At 35.8% G+C, this 26,088-nt stretch overlaps 1 protein-coding gene and 1 long non-coding RNA gene across 8 annotated transcripts in view; one reads left to right on the top strand and one right to left on the bottom strand.

Annotated features, from left to right (window-relative positions):
- Positions 1–26,088, top strand: part of LOC125656632 (serine/threonine-protein kinase TBK1-like) — a 95,082-nt gene that overhangs the window by 46,854 nt on the left and 22,140 nt on the right. For 5 of the 7 annotated variants that reach the window (XM_056143645.1, XM_056143646.1, XM_056143644.1 and 2 more), the window contains 8 exons: positions 711–851; positions 4,647–4,776; positions 10,362–10,452; positions 20,031–20,121; positions 20,637–20,794; positions 21,111–21,221; positions 21,923–22,102; positions 24,697–24,902. In XM_056143645.1, the coding sequence (XP_055999620.1) occupies positions 711–851; positions 4,647–4,776; positions 10,362–10,452; positions 20,031–20,121; positions 20,637–20,794; positions 21,111–21,221; positions 21,923–22,102; positions 24,697–24,902 (1,108 nt within the window). The remainder of the gene's footprint in view (positions 1–710; positions 852–4,646; positions 4,777–10,361; positions 10,453–20,030; positions 20,122–20,636; positions 20,795–21,110; positions 21,222–21,922; positions 22,103–24,696; positions 24,903–26,088) is intronic. The other 2 variants (XM_056143649.1, XM_056143648.1) reach the window with 1 other exon arrangement.
- On the bottom strand, positions 4,639–18,525 carry LOC130047911 (uncharacterized). Its single transcript, XR_008796729.1, has 3 exons — positions 18,248–18,525; positions 8,840–8,893; positions 4,639–4,886 (listed from the first exon to the last, which is right to left on the bottom strand). It is a non-coding gene; the product is annotated as an uncharacterized LOC130047911 (long non-coding RNA).

Here is a 26,088-nt window from a genome sequence, read left to right as displayed (position 1 = left end):
CGGCTTTTTCTTGCCCAACTTGTATGATATGGACTTGCTTCCTTAAATAAAACTATACACTCTGTATATTTATATTAAACCCAGCTCATTAGCAAGGCTGTGTGCAAGTTCAGTTTTATGGTAAGATTTTGCAACAGGATAATTACAAATGTTTTGTTCTATTGAATTATTTTTGTTTTTTACATTTTGATTGGCCTCTGGAGTAGGTTCTATGCTGTTAAATGAGGATAACCAAGATGCAAATCTACCATTTGTGACATTATAGAAGAGGAAAGTTAATTAAAACAATATCTAGAAACATAATTATAATATTTTTAATGAAAAAAATCATTGAAATGGTGGGCAAAACTCAAAAGAATAGAATTGAAAATAACTAAATATTGTAGAACTGTCTCAAGACAATGGTTTATTATAGAATAGTAAACATCATCAATTAGCATTAATGATCTTAAATATAGGACAGGAATTTAAGAGCTATTCTCTAATAGTACTAAATGATGGTAGTTTGCACCAACTGGTGGAAAAATGGGAGTGAGTTAATCAGGAAATATAATTGTGTTAGTGCAAGAAACCTCAGTGTACTCACTGCGATTATATAGTGTGTCACTGTGCATTACTTAACAGACAATATTACAATGTTATTTTTATCTTTAATCATGACTGTTAATTTTATCATTAAAATTTAATTCGTTAATTCCACTTTATTTTAGACAACAGGGGAGGAATGTGCTGTGAAGTTGTTCCACGACCGCGTCTCCCAGCACTATGCGGCTGTTCCTCATCGCGAACTACAGTTACTCCAACGGCTAAAACATCGGAATGTAATCTCTATATACGACATTCAAAGAGAGGTAATCTTTACAGACATTCAAAGAGAATATCTTGATATCTGATATCCAAAGAGATATAATCTGATATCCAAAGAGATATAATCTGATATCTGACACCCGAAGAGAGATAATCTTAATATCTGACACCCAAAGAGAGATAATCTTGATATCTGATATCCAAAGAGAGATAATCTTGATATCTGATACCCAAAGAGATATGTTTTTTAATTTTTAATCATGACTATTAATTTATGATTAAAATTGAATTTGTTAATTCCACTTTATTTTAGACAACACAGGGGATTTATAATAATATCTGATATCCATAGAGAGATAATCTGATATCTGACATCCAAAGAGAGATAATCTTGATATCTAATATCCAAAGAGAGATAATCTTGATATCTGACATCCAAAGGGAGATAATCTTGATATCTGACATCCAAGAGAGATACTCTGATATCTGACACCCAAAGAGAGATAAGCTGATATCTGACACCCAAAAAAGAGAGATAATCTGATATCCAAAGAGACATAATCTGATATCTGACACCCAAAGAGATATAATCTTGATATCTGATACCTAAAGAGAGATAATCTTGATATATGATATTGAAAAAGAGATAATCTGACATCCTAAGAGAGATAATCTTGATGTCTGATATCCAAAGAGAGATAATCTTGATATCTGACATCCAAAGAGAGAATATCTTGATATCTGATATCCATGGAGAGGTAATCTTGATATCTGACATCCATAGAGATATAATCTTGATATCTGACACCCAAGTCAAATATTATATAGTGTTTGGCACATCTCATACTGTTTTAAACACACTATTTTCTATTAAACAGTCTAATGTAAATAAAAACATGGCACGAGCCTTTTAAAATATGTTTACATAACAAAGAATTGCAAGTGCTGTACCTCACTTATAACTCAACAACTGATATTCAAATTTTGGTTAAGCATTTCAAAAAACAAAAATGGAAAAACAAAATTTGAAAATTTTCATCTCAAATCGTGTCCATGCCCCTTTAAAAAGGCATTTCCGTAAAGAGAGAAGCATTTTAGCTACATTTATCATCAAAGTTACACCCTATGAAAAGTGTTTCCGTAAAGAGAGAAGCATTTTAGCTACATTTATCATCAAAGTTACACCCTATGAAAAGTGTTTCTGTAAAGAGAGAAGCATTTAAGCTACATTTACCATCAAAGTTACACCCTATGAAAGGTGTTTCTGTAAAGAGAGAAGCATTTAAGCTACATTTACTATCAAAGTTACACCCTATGAAAGGTGTTTCTGTAAAGAGAGTAACATTTAAGCTACATTTACCATCAAAGTTACACCTTATGAAAGGTGCTTCTGTAAAGAGAGAAGCATTTAAGCTACATTTACCATCAAAGTTACACCCTATGAAAGGTGTTTCTGTAAAGAGAGAAGCATTTGAGCTACATTTACCATCAAAGTTACACCCCATGAAAGGTGTTTCTGTAAAGAGAGTAACATTTAAGCTACATTTACCATCAAAGTTACACCTTATGAAAGGTGCTTCTGTAAAGAGAGAAGCATTTAAGCTACATTTACCATCAAAGTTACACCTTATGAAAGGTGTTTCTGTAAAGAGAGAAGCATTTGAGCTACATTTACCATCAAAGTTACACCCTATGAAAGGTGTTTCTGTAAAGAGAGAAGCATTTAAGCTACATTTATCATCAAAGTTACACCATTTAAAGGTGTTTCTGTAAAGAGAGAAGCATTTAAGCTACATTTACCTTCAAAGCTACACCTTTTAAAGGTGTTTCTGTGGAGAGGTAGTTTGGTTAGTTTTTTAATGTTTTCTACCACACTCAACAATTTTTCAGTTATATAGTGGTGCCCAGTTTTTATTGGTGGAAGAGAGAACCCAGATACAATGTACCTGGGAAGAGACCACCGACCTTCCAAAAGTAAACTGGGAAACTTTCTCACTTCCCGGCGCGAGCGGGGTATGAACCTGCGCCGAGCAGAGGTGAGAGGCCGTGTGATTTTGAACGTGATACTCTAACCACTTGGCCACGGAGGCCCCTTTCTGTAGAGAGAGTAGCAGTCTAGTTACATTTACCATCAAAGTTACACCTTATAAAGGTGTTTCTGTAGAGAGTAGCAGTCTAGCTACATTTACTTCCAAAGTTACACCTTATGAAAAGTGTTTCATAAAGAGAGTAGCATTTTAGCTATATTTACCATCAACACCTGCTACATTTACCATCAACACCTTATAAAGGTGTTTCACTAGACAGATTAGGATTTTAGCTACACATATCAACAAAGTAAAACCCAAAATGAAGATATGTTCCTTGCTACATGTATCAGCTATACAACATTTTAGGCAGGCAAATATGTTGTCTGAAGAGTGGTTTACTTTTGCCATTTTCTAACACCTCAGATAGGAATACTCGTGCAACATCCCAGATAGGATACCTCGATCATTTTCAGGAAGTCCTGCCTAACTGAAAGATTTCATAGCTTCGAATTAAAGACTTTAATTTTGTAAATTCAGTGGAGGTATTCTAAATTTACAATTTATTTATAGAAAGAAGAGGTTTGTGTATTACAGTTTTAATGGGTTTGGGAGTTATGACAATACATCATTGTTTTAACTTATAAACATCGGAGAAGTTTGTTAAAGGTGTAGATTTTATCGGATCTATGAACTTTATAAGAGTCAGGTAGCAGATGAATTTATTCATGTGAATTTTTTTTTATCAACAAGGAAGCTGGTGAATCTATATATAGGATTCAAGCAAACATAATCCATCCTTAATGAGTTGATCTTCTCATAAATCAAAAAAAAAAAAAAAAAAAAAAAGAATGAAGAAGGATGTAATCTATATGGTATCTAAATGGCAGATTTTCATTCATTGGCATACAGCATTAAGGAAGTGAAATTTGAAGTTTCATTATGTCAGAGTTCAAGTTGTGGGAAACCACTTGGGATTTCTGAAATAGGAAGAAGTTATTTTGAAAATTTTGATAGGTACAAATAGAAGTTATTCTGGAAATTTTGTTATGTACAAATGTGATTGTGAGGTGGTAGTTTGTAAGTGATAAAGAGGTGTGGTTAACAGTGATTTTGAGATGGTTTATTGTCAGTGCTTGTGAGGTAGCAAAGTAGGAACAAGAATTAAATTATACTCAGACAAAAAGACATTTTCAAGATGGCTAAGAGGTTGGATTTGATGGGGGGAAAAACTGGATTGTTCCTAAGCTAATATCAAATACACTAACATTTTTTTTTCAGTTTTCAAAATTTGAAATTTCATTGATTATACCATACTGTAAAATAAAGCCTGGGAAATTATAATCTATTGCTATGCATAATAGAAGTATTAATTCTTGATTGCATCATCTCCTATTGTTCTAAATATACTAAGATAAGTACATTTTGAGGAAACATATTACAGTATTTCCATAAATTTTGGTCCCTGTATTACTTTCATCTTAACTACAGGAAGGGGGAAGATGACAAAGAACAAAAATATCCTATGTACTGTATAATAAAAAGGAACATTTATGACAAAACCACACAAGGTTTGCAAGTCAGAACTAATTACTGGAAAAGTGTTTGATGACGAAGAATACTATCTTTGTCTTGCATGCATGCCCTAGTGATATGTCATAAGCATCTCTTGTTGGAAAAAAAATTACTGATAAAGTAGTCATAATTAAGTCAGCAAATATTTGTAGGAGCTTGGGTTAATTTCACACTACCAGTATTACATAATGAACTGAGAGACTCTACAGTCATGTATGCCTGTCAACTGTTTTCCAGATTACTTCCAACAACTATGTTTTGGCGATGGAGTTCTGCGATGGGAGTAGCCTGTATTCCATGCTGGACCAGCCCAAGTACTTCTACGGCCTCCCCGAAGAAGAGTTCCTGATCGTGCTGTATGACATTGGTATGAAACAACCACTCCTTCGTCATTAAGAAATGTACTGCAGCTGTTCGATTTCTCTGTACTCTTATCTAGAGTGATTCATGATTCGATTTTCTTGTCCTTTTTGCTAGCTAGGTTGAGGGGAAAAAAAATAAAGATGTCTTTGATCAGATTTCACTTTCGCCTTTGAGAAATTATTTTTAAAAAGCATTTATTCTCAGTATTGTTATATAATGCATATAGTCACTATCAAGTAATTCTTTCTCCTTGACTTTGAAGTGAATAAAAAATGTTTTCTAAAGGATTGTGAGATGCATTTGTGTATTACCTGGGGTTTATTTGGAAATTGCTGCCTATAATTTTTATACCCCCCGAACGAAGTTCTGGGGGGTATATAGGAATCTGTCTGTCTGTCCGTCCGTCCGTCTGTCCGTCTGTGCAGATTCGTGTCCGGGTCATAACTTCTTTGTTCTTTGACTTAAGCATACCATATTTGGCACAAAGGTAGATCACCATAAGACGATGTGTCGAGTACCTTCATGACCTCTATATGACCTTGACCCTTGACCTCAAGGTCAAAATTAAAGTTTTATACCAATGGATTTGTGTCCGGGCCATAACTTCTTTGTTCTTTGACATAGGCATACCATATTTGACACATGAGTGTATCACCATGAGACGATGTGTCATGTACCCTCATGACCTCCATATGACCTTGACCTCAAGGTCAAAATTAAAGATTTTTACAATGAATTCGTGTCCGGGCCATGACTTCTTTGTTCTTTGATATAGGCATATCATATTTGATACATGAGTGTATCACCATGAGACGATGTGTCAAGTACCTTCATGACATCTATATGACCTTGAACTTTGACCTTAAGGTCAAAATTGATTATAAGGTTTTGACATAGTCATACCATAAGACATGAGTGTATCACCATGAGACTATGTGTCATGTACATTCATGGCCTCTTTATGACCTTGACCTTTGATCTCAAGGTCAAAATTATAGGTTTATGCCATGGATTTGTGTTTGGACTATATCTTCCATTTTCTTCTACAAAGGCATACCATATTTTTACACTCAGGAAAGAGGTAATTTATACCCATTAACAACACCCTTTGGGAGATTGGGGTAAGCGGGGGGTATTCTTAGTGAGCATTGCTCACAGTACATCTTTTTCAATCTGTATTGGTACTTCATATACTAATTAAAAATAAAAGATGAAGAAATGTTGGTTTTTCCTCATTAAATGTAATATGTATCATAGGTTCAAAATCAGTTATTGTTTTTTTTATTATCAAATAATGGTAATTATCCTTGCCTAAATCACTCTGGGAAAGTTTTACCTTGCTTTTGAGTTATAGGGACCTGTAGTAACATAAGTCCTTGCCTTCACAAAACCATGATTATATTTACTTCCAAGGTGATACATTTGATATCAAGCATTACCAACCAGAAATCACTAGTGACAGGGAATCTTAACTTGTTAGAATGGGTTCGAATTAATTCTATTGGAGACATTCTAATTTGCAATATCTGAACTTTCCAAAAAAAAAAAAAAAAAAATCATTGAAATCTTAAGTCTGGTTGATATCATGTCATTATTACTTGAGTGATGTGTCAGGCAGGGGTTTATTGTAGATGTGTCAGCCCTCATTAAATGAAATCTTCTGTTTCAATTTTAGAAAAAAGATGTAATTTCTAACTAAAATTACAGTATATTCTCGCCTATAAGTCGGATTTTTTTGAGTTAAAAATTTTGATCTAAAACTCTATGTCCGACTTACAGGAGTGTCGAAAGAAGATTAGTATTTTTTAGCTCACCTGAGCCGAAGGCTCAAGTGAGCTTTTCTGATCACATTTTGTCCATCGTCCGTCTGTCTATCTGTCCGTCTGTCTGTAAACTTTTCACATTTTCATCTTCTTTTCATGAACCACTGGGCCAATTTCAACCAAACATGGCCAAAAGCATCCTTGGGTGAAGGGCTTTCAAGTTTGTTCAAATGAAGGGCCATGTCCCTTTCAAAGGGGAGATAATCACAAAAATGCAAAAATAGGGTGGGGTCATTTAAAAATCTTCTCAAGAACCACTGGGCCAGAAGAGCTAAAATTTACCTGAAAGCTTCCTGACATATTGCAGATTCAAGTTTGTTCAAATCATGGCCCCCGGTGGTAGGATGGGGCCACAAGGGGGGGATCAAAGTTTTACATACAAATATATAGGGAAAAACTTTAAAAATCTTCTTCTCAAGAACCGCTAAGCCAGAAAAGCTGAGATTTACATGAAAGCTTCCTGACATAATACAGATTCAAGTTTGTTCAAATCATGGGCCCCTGGGGTTGGATGGGGCCAAAATAAGGGATCAAAGTTTTACATACAAATATATATGAAAAATCTTTTAAAATCTTCTTCTCAACCACTGAGCCAGAAAAGCTGATTTTTACATGAAAACTTTCTGGCATAGTGCAGATTCAAGTTTGTTCAAATCATGGCCCCCAGGGATAAGATGGGGCCCCAAGGGGGGATCAAAGTTTTACTCACAAATATATAAGGAAAAACTTTAAAAATCTTCTTCTCAAGAACCACTAAGCCAGAAAAGCTGAGATTTACATGAAAGCTTCCTGACATAATGCAGATTCAAGTTTGTTCAAATCATGGGCCCCTGGGGTTGGATGGGGGCCACAATAGGGTATCAAAGTTTTACATACAAATATATAGGAAAAATCTTTAAAAATCTTCTTCTCAAGAACCACTGAGTCAGAAAAGCTGATTTTTACATGAAAACTTTCTGACATAGTGCAGATTCAAGTTTGTTCAAATCATGGCCCCCGGGGATAGGATGGGGCCCCAAGGGGGATCAAAGTTTTGCACACAAATATATAGGGAAAAACTTTAAAAATCTTCTTCTCAAGAACCACTAAGCCAGAAAAGCTGAGATTTACATGAAAGCTTCCTGACATAATGCAGATTCAAGTGTGTTCAAATCATGGGCTCCTGGGGTTGGATGGGGCCACAATAGGGGATCAAAGTTTTACATACAAATATATAGCAAACATCTTCTTCTCAAGAACCACTGAGCCAGAAAAGCTGATTTTTACATGAAAACTTTCTGACATAGTGCAGATTCAAGTTTGTTCAAATCATGGCCCCCGGGGGTAGGATGGGGCCACAAGGGGGAACAAAGTTTTACATACAAATATATAGTTAAAATCTTTTTCTCAATAACCACTGAGTCAGAAAAGCTGATATTTACAAGAAAACTTTCTGACATAGTGCAGATTCAAGTTTGTTCAAATCATGCCCCCCGGGGGGTAGGATGGGGCCACAAGTGGGGGGGGGGGGGTCAAAGTTTTACATGCAAATATAGGAAAAAGCTTTAAAAATCTTCTTCTCAAGAACCATTGGGCCAAAGAAGTTGACATTTACATGAAAGCTTTCTGACATAGTGTAGATTCAAGTTTGCAAAGGGTAGTTTGAGCCATAATAGGGACTAAGGTTTTACATGCAAATATATATGGAAAGTCTTCAGATATGGGCCAAGGTGACTCAGGTGAGCGATGTGGCCCATGGGCCTCTTGTTCTGGATGGCGTAATGTATAGCCTAGTATTACATGTATCTAAACAACAAAAACATGGAAGAAATAAACAAAATAATAATATTTAATTTGTTGAGAATAAAAAGTGAAATATTGATGTCATATCCCAAAATATTATTGAAACACAGATAAATACATAAGAGTATTGAATCAGATATGAAATTGATTTCTTGGGGAAAAAATATCAAATATCGGCACATTTCTCAAAATATTGTTTGAAACACATGCAGGTAAAAACATTAGAGTATTGCTTTGAGATTGTCACCTTATTCTTGAAAAAAGTTGGACCGACTTCTAAATGGGTCAATAGCAATTCCCTCCTAAATAACGTAAAACTATACAACCGACTTATAGGCGAATTGACTTAAAGGCGAGTATATACGGTACCTGAATTTAAACACCCTGACAACACACCTTAATGCACCTCAATGACTTGCTAGGAATTTTGTAAACATACAATGTGTAAGGTAATTCCCTTACCTGTACAATTGATATCCTGTAAGAACCTCAGGTGGATATAGGCATGGGCATGCTCTGAAAACAAATCATTGATTGAATTAGTCAAGTATCAGTGTTTAACTAATTGCCTTTAAGTGTGTGGTTCGATCATTTTAAATATTTTAGAACCGGCCAATATATATGATAATCAAGTCAGCATCTCCATGTCAAATTTTATGAATATATATTTTTTTAAATGTGTAAAATTAAGGTAGATTCTCTGTATGTATATGCAGTTCTGTTAAATTTCAGACTTCATTTATTATCCAATTGAAATGATCATGACCCAGCTTGTGAGTTTTCTTCTTCCTCCTTTGCTGTTTTGTATATACCTGCTGTCACTACCAGGGTACATGTATATACATATCACTGAAGAGACATTATTTGTCGAAATGCGCATCTGGTGCATCAAAATTGATACCGTATAAGTTTTACAATTGTGATGCTAAATGGTATTGAATACGCTTGTGGATCTAAACACTCCATGAACAAGAGAAAATGAGCTACAATGATTAAAAAAATAACTTACAACTCCTACACCACTAAACAAAGACCCCACAAACACGTTTATTTCTCTCTTGCCACCAAAATTTGACTCCATGAAAATAAGTTGGTTCTGCAGTACTTGTGTTTTCTTTTGACTTTGATCAAGTGGTGACAATTTCAAAAGGTGCATTATCATTATTTGCAATTATTACAACTTATATATTCCACTGTTTTCACATGCTGAGATTTAAAGAGATGTTATATTTTAAAATTTACATAGGATTATCGATCTACAGAAAAAATTAAAAGGCTAAATAATCGACAAATACCGCAAACATTTTTCAACATGATGAAAACTAAATTTATTACTAGGTGATTTACCATATAGATTGTAATTTATTCCCATGATTTCTCAATGAAGTCCAGAACAGTGGGGAAAATTTGTGTAGAGTTATACGGGCAGGGGTGATGTATTTCAACTTTGAACATTGTAGGAAATTTACAAGCACCCCCCCCCCCCCTTCCGTCCCATGGGGATCGAGGTTTGAATAGGTCCTCAGTACCCCTTGCTTGTCGTAAGAATTAAGCGACTAAATGGGGCAGTCCTTCAGATGAGACCGCAAAAACCGAGGTCCCGTGTCACAGCAGGTGTGGCACAATGACATCTCCATATGAGTGAAACATTCTCTCGAAAGGGACGTTAAATGATACACAACCAACAAGCTTTTAAAAAAGAATTTATATTTGTACATATTATAATCAAACTTAAGGCCAAAAAATATTTACATATAGCCTATGATGCATCTATCATTTTTTGGATTTTTTTTCAAGTGTCCTTAATGTGCAAATTCATTCCTATCTTCTGGATTCAAGTTTTATCAAATCCGTACTTGTGCAGTCAAGACTATGAAGTGTTTACCTTACTGTCCAGTACATATAAAATCAACAAACATGTAACTTCTTGTTATTTATCACAGCAAACATAGATTATCTACGATCATTGAAATTCAATTTTCAGCATCAGGAATGAAGTACTTAAGGCAACAGGAGATCATACATAGAGACATCAAACCCGGAAACATCATGAGGAAGATTGACGAGAATGGAAGGTAAATATTGGGAGTGGATCTAGGAATTTCATCAGTTAATATAGGAGAAAGAAAGTCACAATCATTGTGCAAGGAACATGTACATGCAGTAAACTAGATTTAATAATGAAAGACTGATTTAATGAGCACAAAGATTCTTTGAATGTAAGAAGGACATATTTTCTGCTTCTTTAACATGTTTAATTTGACAGCAGCATGTTAAAGCTGATTACATCCTTTGGCCTTAGTTGAAGGTCATATTAACAACTAAGAATTGTTACAGAATCTCTTGGTTGAAATTCTTGTCGCTTTGTGTTTCAAGAGAGATGTAGAAATTCTAGCTTATACACGTGATATACATGCATATTTGGACATATTAAATACAAAAAGTAGTCCATATGGAATATTCTAGCTTTCTGTCATATTTTTAGCGTACCTGATCTGAAGATTTTTATTATAAAAGATTGTCATTTGTCAGTCTTATCTTTGTTGGTTTTGGCTTTTATCGTCATAAATTTTTCTCATTTTCATCTTCTTCTCAATTAATTACCATTATCAAAGACGTATCAGCCTCACCACCATTGTCTTTTTCAGAATAAAAACACATGTAAATGTATGGGTTTATTGTATGGAATATATTGGCCACAGTGGTCGCCAGAATCTATGTCATTTCTAATAACACGTATGAGAAATCAAGTATAATTGACGCAGTTACAAGCCGCCAGTGTAAACCTTCCACATGTGCTAACATTAAAATCTGCTCAAATCCTCAAATTGTAAACACCATCGTAGTCATTACATTGTAAAATTACCATCTAACATGATTAATCTTAATGATTTTGAAATTGGAAACAACTTATTCCTTATTTAGTAAAATTAAGATATTTAAAAAAATTTTCTTCCCCAAAATTTGACCGACCTTCTTTGTTAGATGTTGAATAGAAAAGAAGGAAGTTGGAATGCGTAATTGCCGAGTGCACCCGTGATGAGTTATAATTCCGGAACAAAGTTTCCGGATTGAACCATAACAGAGATGGGCTTACTATTATTATATATATACATATAGTAAATCATACGTTGATTCGAATACTATCGTAAATAATGCTTAAATAAAGACACATATTTACAGACAATCTGAAATATGTGTTATTATGTTAAATGTAACTGTAAACTCAGTAAAAATTTCCCATGGTAAAGGGGATATGTACAAATGAGGAAGCATGTCCTTTTCTAAGGAAAAATAATTTAGAATATTAGTGAAAATAGGATAGGTTGTTTGATATAAAACGTCTTCAAGAACTGCTGAATCCGAAAAAATTACAAGAAATCTTTTCTTGTAAAGTAGAGGTTCAATTTCATTCAAACTTTGGTCCAGGTTGGCCCCAGAGCCAGGGTTAGGAGTTTTACATTAGATTAGGCAGGTAAATTCTGTCAATCTTCTCAAACACATGGAAAAAATTAGGGTTTAATTAAGACATTTGCCACTTGGGAGCAGGGTGGGGTCACAATGGGGTCTCAAAATATTGAAATGCCCAGGTGATCAGTGTAGTGACCATGGACCTATCTTTTGGTCAAAAAGTCACGAGTCAATGTCATTGACAGTAAATCAAGAAACCAATGATAAGGACACTTTGTACAGAGAGAGTTTTTCAAAGATGTCATACTATTATAGAGAGAGGATGGGTGAAGAGGATTTCTGGGATAGAAGGTCATAGGTTAGAGTGTGTTGAAATGTTATATTGAAGGAGACTGAGCTTTAATTGTGTTATATGTCGCTACGATATTGTGATTAGATAGTATTCCTCAAAGAAAATAATATACAGTAGAAGATGAATGTGTTCCACACTTACGATGTACTTGTTTTATCTATACCGTTCCCTGAAGACCTCACACAGCGTATCATTTGATACTGGTGTCCATTACAAGGAATTGATATGATAAACTTTAGTGCTTTTAAACGCTTTGATTAGCAGATAAACAAATCACTGAGAAGCTTGACTATCTACAACATGTGGTCAGGCACACGATTACAATACTTGTGAGAAGCCTTTGTTTCATTTCCGCATGAGGTGCGCGTGCAGATAAACAATAACTGCATACCGATCCCGATAAGAATTTTAAAATTGTGACAATGATACTGAAAATACAATCCCTTAATTGATAACTTGAGACTTTTCATGTTGTCACAGACTGATCTGCACACGATATGATTTAGATTTGTTGGTCGCACAAAGAAGAATAGCGCACTTGGTATGCAATTTCGCCTACATAAATACTTTTTTCTTGAATATCATTTTTTACAAATATTTTGCTATACAATGTCAGTTTATACTTGTGTTACCCAAATTACTCAATAAAGATATCTATATGTTGATAGTATCTTTATTTGATAAGCATATTAAACACCACTGTGATTATATAGAGTATATAGTAGATGTAGCGTAATGGGCTTAAAAAATTGCAAACTGTTGCAAAAGCTAGGCCACCCTAAACCAGAAATAAAACACTGAAATTGTTTTACTTGAGTATGGCTGTACATAAGTCCATTTGAGGAAATTTGGTTTAAGGTGGCCCTAGATCTTGTAGAAAATGGCTAGAATATGACAAAAATCATTCTCAAAATTTATCTTGAGATTTAGCAGCCTGTTAAACGTTAAACCTTAAACTTACATGCCTGGGTGGCCTAGTGGTTGAGGTGTTTGGTAATCTTACACTCAAAGCATACATTCCGAGTTCAAGTCCAATATTTTCCCATTCTATTGTTTTGTTTTGTTTTTTGTTTGTTTTGCTTTTCATTTTTGGGGGGTTGTTTTCTTGAGGGGTGTGTTATAAATGTGATACATATATTATAATAAATATTAGTTATTTTCATCATAAATAATTTCCAATATCTGCAAGTATTGACTATAAGAAAAGGAATTTATTCTGAGATCACTGTAGTTTCATTTGTTTACACTGACCCGTTCCTGTGTGGACAGAATTTTCAAACCGTAGCGTGGCTGACGAAAAGCTAAACAAATACTACAACAAAAGGGGCACAAATGCACAGCATGTAATAAGTAAAAAAAGGTCATTTTAGGGAGGAAAAGAACTGTTATACAGTTTGACTTCTCAAAAGTAAATATAACAAGAGGTCCATGGGCCACATTGCTCACCTGAGTTATCTTGGCCCATATCTGAAGACTTTCCATATATATTTGCATATAAAACCTTAGTCCATATTGTGGCCCCAACCTACCCCTGGAGGCCATGATTTTTACAAACTTGAATCTGCACTATGTCAGGAAGCTTTCATGTAAATCTCAGCTCTTCTGGCTCATTGGCTCTTGAGAAGAAGATTTTTAAAGAATTTCCCTATATATTTCTATGTAAAACTTTGATCCCCTGCTGTGGCCCCAACCTACCCCCAGGAGTCATGATTTGAATAAACTTGAATCTGCACTATGTCAGGAAGCTTTCATGTAAATCTCAGCTCTTCTGGCTCATTGGCTCTTGAGAAGAAGATTTTTAAAGACTTTCCCTATATTTTTCTATGTAAAACTTTAATCCCCTATTGTGGCCCCAATCTACCCCCAGGGGCCATGATTTGAACGAACTTGAATTTGCACTATGTCATGAAGCTTTCATATAAATTTCAACTCTTCTGGCTCATTGGTTCTTGAGAAGATTTTTAAAGATTTTCCCTATATATTTGTATGTAAAACTTTGATCCCCTATTGTGGCCCCAACCTACCCCCGGTGGCCATGATTTGAGCAAACTTGAATCTGCACAACGTCAGGAAGCTTTCATGAAAATTTCAGCTCCTCTGGCCCAGTGGTTCTTGAGAAGATTTTTAAATGACCCCACCCTAATTTTGCATTTTTGTGATTATCTCCCCTTTGAAGGAGGCATGGCCCTTTAATTGAACAAACTTGAAAGCCCTTTACCCAAGGATGCTTTTAGCCAAGTTTGGTTATAATTGACCCAGTGCTTCTTGAGAAGAAGATAAACATGTGAAAAGTTTACGACGACGACGGACACATTTTGATCAGAAAAGCTCACTTGAGCCTTTGGCTTAGGTGAGCTAAACCTCATGTAGCAACTGCCATATGATATTTAGTCAAAGCTAAACACTCGAATTATCAACTAAATTGGCAAATGAACTAATGAAATCTATTGAGTGCTGCAGCCATGTCAGAAAAAGACAGTGAACTAAGTAATGCCATCTGTAAAATATGAGACTTGATCTTTTGAAAGATGCATATTGTTCTGCATTGTTTTTTTTTATTTGATACTCCTCATTGTGGATTATAAACACCCTGATCACTGGAACACTAAGTAACACCTTGATCACTAGAACACTAACTAACACCTTGATCACTAGAACACTAGCTAACATCCTGATCACTAGAACACTAGCTAACATCCTGATCACTAGAACACTAGCTAACATCCTGATCACTAGAACTCTAACATCCTGATCACTAGAACACTAGCTAACATCCTGATCACTAGAACACTAACTAACACCCTGATCACTAGAACACTAGCTAACATCCTGCTCACTAGAACACTAGCTAACATCCTGATCACTAGAACTCTAACATCCTGATCACTAGAACACTAGCTAACATCCTGATCACTAGAACACTAGCTAACACCCTGATCACTAGAACACTAGCTAACACCCTGATCACTAGAACACTAGCTAACATCCTGATCACTAGAACACTAGCTAACACCCTGATCACTAGAACACTAGCTAACACCCTGATCACTAGAACACTAGCTAACACCCTGATCACTAGAACACTAACACCCTGATCACTAGAACACTAACATCCTGATCACTAGAACACTAACACCCTGATCACTAGAACACTAACATCCTGATCACTAGAACACTAACACCCTGATCACTAGAACACTAACATCCTGATCACTAGAACACTAGCTAACATCCTGATCACTAGAACACTAGCTAACATCCTGATCACTAGAACACTACCTAACATCCTGATCACTAGAACACTAGCTAACACTCAGATCACTAGAACACTAGCTAACACCCTGATCACTAGAACACTACCTAACACCCTGATCACTAGAACACTAGCTAACATCCTGATCACTAGAACACTAGCTAACATCCTGATCACTAGAACACTAGCTAACACCCTGATCACTAGAACACTACCTAACACCCTTATCACTAGAACACTAACACCCTGATCACTAGAACACTAGCTAACACCCTGATCACTAGAACACTAGCTAACACCCTGATCACTAGAACACTAGCTAACATCCTGATCACTAGAACACTAACACCCTGATCACTAGAACACTAGCTAACACTCTGATCACTAGAACACTACCTAACACCCTGATCACTAGAACACTAGCTAACATCCTGATCACTAGAACACTAACTAACCATCTGATCACTAGAACACTAACACCCTGATCACTAGAACACTAGCTAACACCCTGATCACTAGAACACTAGCTAACACCCTGATCACTAGAACACTAACACCCTGATCACTAGAACACTAGCTAACACCCTGATCACTAGAACACTAACACCCTGATCACTAGAACACTAGCTAACACCCTGATCACTAGAACACTAGCTAACATCCTGATCACTAGAACACTAACACCCTGATCACTAGAACACTAGCTAACACCCTGATCACTAGAACACTAACACCCTGATCACTAGAACACTAACACCCTGATCACTAGAACACTAGGTAACACCCTGATCACTAGAACACTAACTAACCATCTGATCACTAGAACACTAGCTAACACCCTGATCACTAGAACACTAGCTAACACCCTGATCACTAGAACACTAGCTAACATCCTGATCACTAGAACACTAACACCCTGATCACTAGAACACTAGCTAACACCCTGATCACTAGAACACTAGCTAACACCCTGATCACTAGAACACTAGTTAACACCCTGATCACTAGAACACTAGCTAACATCCTGATCACTAGAACACTAGCTAACATCCTGATCACTAGAACACTAACATCATGATCACTAGAACACTAGCTAACATCCTGATCACTAGAACACTAGCTAACACCCTGATCACTAGAACACTAGCTAACATCCTGATCACTAGAACACTAGCTAACATCCTGATCACTAGAACACTAACACCCTGATCACTAGAACACTAGCTAACACCCTGATCACTAGAACACTAGCTAACATCCTGATCACTAGAACACTAGCTAACATCCTGATCACTAGAACACTAGTTAACACCCTGATCACTAGAACACTAGCTAACCATCTGATCACTAGAACACTACCTAACACCCTGATCACTAGAACACTACCTAACACCCTGATCACTAGAACACTACCTAACACCCTGATCACTAGAACACTAGCTAACACCCTGATCACTAGAACACTAGCTAACACTCTGATCACTAGAACACTACCTAACAATCTGATGACTGGAACATTGTGAATTTATGTTACATGAACATGCATGTTAACTTGTAAGTAAAACTTCTTTATGCCAAAGCTACAGTCAAGCTAGTTTTTTGCCAAACAACAGAAAACCAGTTTCTGTAATTGTCATTTATTTGAAATGATGAGATTCAAGCATCATATAAAAATATAGGGAGGCCAATCCAAACACATACTGTATAAAACAAACCATCTACATGTAGGCCCCAAAACTGGGCAGATCATGTACATACATTAGGTACATGTTGCCTCTCAGTTTAAAATGATAAATAAAAGGCAAAAACGGTGGCCAAAAATATGCTACTAACAAAATGTTATACTGAACAAAGTCTTGCTACCAGAAGGAAAAGTATATGTCTATAAAAACTTTTCAGTGAAATGGAAAATCCATCAAATCGCCTCCACGATCTTCTCCCGAAACTGCAGGAAAACAAATACCATCTCCGAAACTTATCAAAATATGCTCTACCGAAATGCAGGACAAATCGCTATAAAATCAGCTTTGTGCCATGCTGTATTAGACAATTATATTAAACCCACCTTTTTTAAAATTTATTTTTGACACATACTTCTTACTTTTTGAATAAAAATATTTACATGTATGTCTTAATCAAAATTAGTTTTTTAAGACCGATATCATATCAAATTTTTATAGCATTTTAAAAAAAAATCTTAACCAAATTATTAATGATAAAATTCCTTTGAAAATACCATTGCCCGCATAAATCGATGTTTTATGTTTGTTTTCATGTATTTGTCTGTTTTAACTTTGATTAGTGTATTCTGAGTATACCATGTACAGGTACTTTCAACTATTTGGTTGCCAATGAAATAAATAAATCAATTCAATCAATCTAAAAAAAGTAGATAAGATAATACAAGGTGGTAAACATTTAGCTGAGGTGGAGGTGGGTAGCTGATTTAGATGGGAAACAGTAAAACAATATGTTTGTATACAGTGTGTACTCCCTAAGCACTTAGAAACTAACAGAATGTTTTCATTACGTTTTGGAAATAGGCGACCTGATCTTATACAAGAAACAGGACAATCATGACACACAATTGAAATGTCCCCACCCTTGTGTGACATCATCAGAGAAAATTCAGGAATTGAGAAATCTGTGTTTATATATACATAATGTATAATCAACCTGAAGACTGCATGATATTTAATGGTCGTTCGGTTTGTCTGAAGATATATATTTAGAACGGTATACATTATTTTTAGCTTTAGCTTACTTGTGGTAAAAATATTTTCCACTCACTAAAGTTCAATTGTTTTAATGTTATCTCAAAATTCTTCCTGTATGAGCAATATATCACACCTACCTTGACCACCAGTAGTATTTATAGGAGTGACATCATTGAAACATTGAGAACTGCCCATCCACTGCATAAGTCAAAATAGTCACCGGAAATAGACAACAAACAAGATCTAACTGCAGGGGTGGGTTCAGAAGTGATAATGATTGGGTGTTAAATGTTTTGAATATTTGTGTCTTATAATAACTTATAGGATTGAGACTCTAAAGAATACCAGGCCTCAGGTTTACCACAGGATTGTTACTTTTTGTATAGGTGTACCTGCTCCTCTTAGTGTGGGTGCTCTGTTGAGTGTTTACTTAAATTGCCTCTCAGATATTTAAGATATATTGTTTGTGAGATAAGAGATTTAAAGTGCAGATGTACTTGCATGGTGACCTGACACATACCTATGAAAAGGCATATTTTCTTAGTGCTAAACAAAAGTTATGAAAAAGGAAGGCACAATGTGCTGGTTTATTTTCTACGTACTGTAATTTAATAATTAGTTGCTGTCAATATATAATTATAAAGACAAATTTCTATGGAATGTATATATTTCTCTCTCAGGTATATTATATGAATTTTTCGGCGTCATGCCGAAATTATAGTCTAAAACGGTCTAGCGGCTGTGCATGCATGCAGTCATTGAATATCACAATAGCAATTATATGGTCTCCATTACTAGATCATGATAGAAACCAAATATTTGTATGCGTGTAGTCATAACGATGAAATGCACATATCTGTTGTCATAATGATGAGACGCACGTCATGCGCATAATTAAAGCACACATAGATTTCTGTAATGCATTTTTCATGATTATGAAGTAATAGTCAAAAGGAAATACCTTGTCTTCTAAGTTTTGACACTCCAATTCGCAGAATTGTTGTCATATGTTACCCAGGGATGTCAAATAAACACTTCCTTCAAATCAATGAATTGGCATAATAGATTTTTAAATGCACTCAAATAGCACTTCAAATGCATAAAAATGACACATTATCAGTTAGGAAATGCTCTACGAATATCAACAGTGACCCTCACCATTTAACTCCCAATTAAGTGTCATGAATATCGAAAATCCACTGCTATTATTAAAACATCACAAACAAAGGCGTTCAATATGCACTTATTTTGATCTGAATTGATAAAAGCACAAGTCTGGACAAACCTGCAAAGTAGCTGTTATGTTGCCCTTTTCTAATTAAATGATCCCGATCATTTCAGACAGGTTAACTTTTGAATGTTTCTGTTTGAGAGATTTCTGTTAATATTCTGCAAATTACTGACACATGAAACACACAAGGAGTTGTCGAAAAATATTTCTTTATTATGTAACTTCAACCAATCTTTGGGTCTTTGCTCAAACTGTATGAAATCGGAAACTTTTTCTAGAAATTATTAATTAAGGCCAAATGCAATATTTATGAAATTACACTGTACAATGTTGATATTAAAACCTGAAATGTTCCGCAGTCTAATGATTTAAAATCAGTCATGGATGGACTCTTAATTTTCATCTTACTTTATAAATGTTAGTTAGTCAGACAATTTATTAACAATGTGATGTCAGTCATAGTGCATTGAAACATTACTAATCCTGTCTACTCTCCTGAATGTGAAATACATATAGAAAAGCATACTACATTGTTGTAAATAATGGTTTAATTGGTTTTGGTTTTTTGCTGGGGGGGGGGGGGGTCTGAAAAATTAAATAAGCTGCGAGTCTCCCATGACGTTTTTTTTCTTCAGTATGCATGAATTAAGTTAATAAATTCTTATCCTGCTACATATATTTTTTTCTAGATCAATATATAAGCTGACAGACTTCGGAGCTGCCAGAAAACTAGAGGAGGAAGAGACCTTCACTTCCATATACGGCACGGAGGAATATTTGGTACGAGTGGAGAAATGTGTCCGACGAGAAATGTATCCGACAAGAAATGTATCCAACAAGAAATGTTTCCGACGAGAAATACTGAAAATGACCGATTTGCAACCTTTTTATTTTTTTAGGAAGACATTTTATTAAAATATCTATTATAATGAAACAAGAATTTAGTACATGTAGTTTAAAAGAACATAATGACAGAGAGTTGATTGAATTATATACAAAAGTCTTGGACCTGCTCCCGTGACATAAAACATAGACCAGATCACTTTTCTCGTTTTCGCTGTACAGTGTATGTTCCTTCTATGAAAGTGAGACTGAAATCAAAAGCGAGCTCTGTAAGTTTTATGACCCCGGAGCTGTTGGGGCAAGTTTTTACCTGTACAAATAATCCTTTAAATTGATAGATTACATACAAAAGTTTCGGACCTGGCTCCCGAGCACAAATACTTCTTTAAATGTTGCAAGTTTAAATAGTTGTTCATCCTGTTGTGGCACTGATATTGTTAATTATTTTACAGGATCCTAATATGTATGAGCGTGCGGTGCTGCGGCGAAATAGAAGCCAGGATTTTGGAGCTGTGGTGGATTTGTGGAGTCTGGGAGTAACCATTTTCCACACTGCCACAGGACATCTGCCATTCCAGCCGTACGGCGGCAGGAAGAACACAGAGACAATGTAAGCACTGAACCTCCAGGCATGTGGATTCTCATATTGACTCATGAACTCTTGTCAGTTCAGATGTCTGACAACTTGGAGGTCATGCTGCTTTATTATCAGGGGCAAGGAAAATTGTACTGTGCTGAAATTTGTGAGGGCATTCTGACAATCGCATTAGATGCTAATTTACAAAATTGTTCTGATACATAAAATGTTTATTGCCTAGCAGAATGGTGTCCAATTGATGCTAGAGTTGAGCTGTAGTTGTTAGATGTTTATCTGGCCCTAAATTCTGTAAAATTTACTTTTTGTATAAACTCGTCCTTACTTTCAGGTACATGATCACTACTCAGAAGGCGTCCGGAGTGATATCTGGGATACAGAGGACCGAGAATGGAGAGATCGAATGGAAGAGAGACTTGCCCCACACGTGTCTACTGTCTCCGTACGTATCAGATCATCTGTACTGTACTGAGAAACGGGGGGGGGGGGGGGGGGGGGGGGGGGGGGGGGGGGTAAGATACTTTAACACAGTCACTGATCATGGTACCATTATATATCAAAAGTTTCAGTGAGCTTCCAAAACACTCTTATATAATGGTGCATTAGTGCATATGTTAATATTTAGCAAAGGGAAACAATACCTGAAAACAGGTGATATTATAAAAAATTATCACATACACACAGATTGTGTGCATACAGTTCACGGTAGATTACTAGACGGAACAGATGGTTAAACAGATGTTTGCAACCCTACATTGACATAAATAACAAAAAATGAGGAGATAGATATTCTCATTCTAATGCAGTTTAGTATTTCGCTTGATTTTTTAAAATATGAAATACGTTATGAAATGTTTACATTTGACGTTATGGTTTTATCATCGTTCCATTATGACATCACAAATGAACTCTTTCCGTCTCGTTGATGCCCGTTTAACTGCCTCATACCCCAGTGTTTTGCTTTGTATTAATACATCTAATAAATGTAGGACATTCAGTATAATAAAACAAATAGTTCATGTCATTCTGAGCCCCGGCTAATAATGGTTTTCTAGGGGTGAAAATTTTCAATGTTTCCCTCAACTACATGCAATATTTATATACTGGTTTTCTCAGGCTGTTGTTTCATAATACATTTCACAGATTTCTGAAGTCTATAGTGACCCCCATTATGGCCGGTTTGCTGGAGAGCGACACAAGATTGAGGTGGACATTCGAGCAGTTTTTTGAGACAGTCCAGTCACTGAAGGAAATGATAGCCATCAAACTGTTCAACTGTTCTGCCGGATCTAACAACAAAATGTACATCAATAAAATGGATCGGTGAGAACATAAACCGCTCTACTGTTAATGACTGACAGAAATCTCTATACTGCCAATGACTGACAGAAATCTCTATACTGCCAATGACTGACAGAAATCTCTATACTGCCAATGACTGATTGACATAAATCTCTATACTGCCAATGACTGATTGACATAAATCTCTATACTGCCAATGACTGATTGACATAAATCGCTATACTGCCAATGACTGATTGACATAAATCTCTATACTGCCAATGACTGACCGACATCAATCTCTATACTGCCAATGACTGACCGACATCAATCTCTATACTGCCAATGACTGATTGACATAAATCTCTATACTGCCAATGACTGATTGACAGAAATCTCTATACTGCCAATGACTGATTGACATAAATCTCTATACTGCCAATGACTGATTGACATAAATCTCTATACAGCCAATGACTGATTGACATAAATCTCTATACTGCCAATGACTGACCGACATCAATCTCTATACTGCCAATAACTGATTGACATAAATCTCTACACTGCCAATGACTGATTGACATAAATCTCTATACTGCCAATGACTGATTGACATAAATCGCTATACTGCCAATGACTGACCGACATCAATCTCTATACTGCCAATAACTGATTGACATAAATCTCTACACTGCCAATAGTCTCGTGCAACCAGACGCTCTGGTTTTCCCATAAATATCTGAAGAGCAGAGAGTCTGGTAAAGATACGCGATAACGTTTGTAACGTCAGAACGAGGCTTACCAAAATTTCGGTATTTAATTTGATTTGTTGATTCAACACACCTTCAAAATAACGACTACTGAAGAAATTTGTAATAGATTGAATTTGTTGTTTTAGCTTAGCTAGAGTGTTTATAAAAACTTTTGTAAAAGGACAGGATATATTTGCTGTTCTACCAACGGGAAATGGTAAAACTGTTTTATCAAAATTACTTTAGGAGGCAAAAGTGAAAGTACAATTTCCAGCTGACAAAGAGCGTAATTTTTTTTTTGTACAGGTAGTAATGATTTCCCCATTATTATCATTACTAATTAGCATCAAATTTCAGAATTGACTGTTTATGTCAGAGAGAATCCAACGGAAACTAAATTAGCGCTCCCTAGCGGTAAGAGTTATTATCGCGTGTCTTTACCAGACTCTCTGCTCGTCGGAGATTTACGGAGACAGCTGAGTGTCTGGTTGAACGAGACTACACTGCCAAATCTCTATACAGCCAATGACTGATTGACATAAATATCTATACAGCCAATGACTGATCGACATAAATCAATATACTGCCAATGACTAACCGACATAAATCTCTATACTGCCAATGACTGATTGACATAAATCGCTATACTGCCAATGACTGGTCGACATAAACCTCTATACTGCCAATAACTGACCGACATAAATCTCTATACTGCCAATAACTGATTGACATAAATCTGTATACTGCCAATGACTGACCGACATAAATCTCTATACAGCCAATGACTGATTGACATAAATCTCTATACTGCCAATGACTGATTGACATAAATCTCTATACTGCCTATGACTGACCGACATAAATCTCTATACTGTCAATGACTGATTGACATAAATCTCTATACTGCCAATGACTGATTGACATAAATCTCTATACTGCCAATGACTGACATAAATCTGTATACTGCCTATGACTGACCGACATAAATCTCTATACTGCCAATGACTGATTGACATAAATCTCTATACTGTCAATGACTGATTGACATAAATCTCTATACTGCAACTGATTGACATAAATCTTTATACTGCCAATGATTGACATAAATCTCTATACTGTCAATGACTGACATAAATCTCTATACTGCCAATGACTGATCGACATAAATCTCTATACTGTCAATGACTGATCGACATAAATCTCTATACTGCCAATGACTGACATAAATCTCTATACTGCCAATTACTGATCAACAACCAGAACACAAAAAATTAATGTAACCATTTTGGACAAAGTTAGTTTAGGGGTGTAGGACATAGCATTAGATTGATTATGAGGTGCTTCAGATTAATACCCTAGCAAATTCTTGATGGTCCTTCTATTAAAGTGGTGGGACTCTTGAAATGGGCTTCTTCCTCAAGATATAAATTTATGTGACTCATAGTGTTAAAAAGTTGTAAACTTTGTTATGAAATTCATGCCTGTGACATATCAAATTTTAGGCTTTTCCTCACCTTTTGTCATCTATTTATGCCTTTTAGTTTTAAACAAAAAGTTTGCAAATTAAGTTATGCAGCTGTATTGCACAATGAAATGACATCACTTACTACTGCATCAACAATGGTCAACTAAGACCTCTTAGTACAGATGATGTATCCTTAATTCACAGTTAGGGTAACCACACTATTGAAAAATCCTTTTGACGGTTCACAGTTAATGTAACCACACTATTAAAAAATCCTTTTGACGGTTCACAGTTAATGTAACCACACTATTAAAAAATCCTTTTGAAGGTTCACAGTTAGGGTAACCACACTATTAAAAAATCCTTTTGACGGTTCACAGTTGAGGTAACCACACTATTTATAGAATTCTCTTTTAAAGGTTTGCAAAGTGCCAGGAACTGATCGCCAAGGAAACAGAAATCATGGCTAGCGAACAGCTGATACTGTACTATAATAGAGAAATCAGTGAAGTTATCGACATGACAGCAGAGATTCAGAACTGGCCCAAAAACGTCCTTAATGGCCAGCTTTATCTGTACCAGAGAGAGAGATTGGACCAACAGAGGCTTAATTTTCCTGAAATACGTAAGTCATAAAAAACAAGCACAAGGAACATGAGTTATAAAAAGAAAGACCAAATGAGTTATTACCAGTGACAGTTTGGCATTAGAGGTTGAGTATGGACTAGATGTAAGGAAGTTTATCTATCTCAACATGGCTGCTCCACAGTAAGTTCATGTATTGTATAATGACTAACTGTGGAGACATGTACTGTAGAATGACTAACTATGGAGACATACTGTAAAATGACTAATTGTGGAGACATGTACTGTAAAATGACTGACTGTGGAGACGTACTGTAAAATGACTAACTGTGGAGACATGTACTGTAAAATGACTAATTGTGGAGACATGTACTGTAAAATGACTGACTGTGGAGACATGTACTGTAAAATGACTAACTGTGGAGACATGTACTGTAAAATGACTGACTGTGGAGACATGTACTGTAAAATGACTAACTGTGGAGACATGTACTGTAAAATGACTAATTGTGGAGACATGTACTGTAAAATGACTGACTGTGGAGACATGTACTGTAAAATGACTAACTGTGGAGACATGTACTGTAAAATGACTAACTATGGAGACATGTACTGTAAAATGACTAATTGTGGAGACATGTACTGTAAAATGACTGACTGTGGAGACATGTACTGTAAAATGACTAACTGTGGAGACATGTACTGTAAAATGACTAACTTTGGAGACATGTACTGTAAAATGACTGACTGTAGGAACATGTACTGTAAAATGACTGACTGTGGAGACCTGTAAAATGACTAACTGTGGAGACTACTGTAAAATGACTACTATGATGGAGAAATTTTTTGCTCCCCCCCCCCCTCTGAACAGTTGCAGAAGATACAGAACTTGCCTGCACGTGCATCTTGAATAATGTTGTGGGAACCCCATGAAGCATACTGTTTGTTGTGGGAACCCCATGAAGCATACTGTTTGTTGTGGGAACCCCATGAAGCATACTGTTTGTTGTGGGAACCCCATGAAGCATACTGTTTGAATTTTCAGTTTCATACTTGTGACAGAGATGGCTTATTTGTTTCTGAGTTCAAGTCAAGGTCAAAAATATGAATCCAGGTTAGCAATATTGTGGACCCCATATCAACATTTTTTTCAGTTTGCAAGTGAAAAGATTTGTTTCTGGGTCCAAAGTAGACTAAGTTTAAGTTTCATAATTACTTCAAAGATG

The sequence above is a fragment of the Ostrea edulis genome, chromosome 7, assembly GCF_947568905.1.
Source record: "Ostrea edulis chromosome 7, xbOstEdul1.1, whole genome shotgun sequence".
NCBI lineage: Eukaryota > Metazoa > Mollusca > Bivalvia > Ostreida > Ostreidae > Ostrea > Ostrea edulis.
The sequence above is the reverse complement of the archived record's forward strand: the minus strand, read 5'-3'. Positions and strand labels throughout refer to the sequence as shown.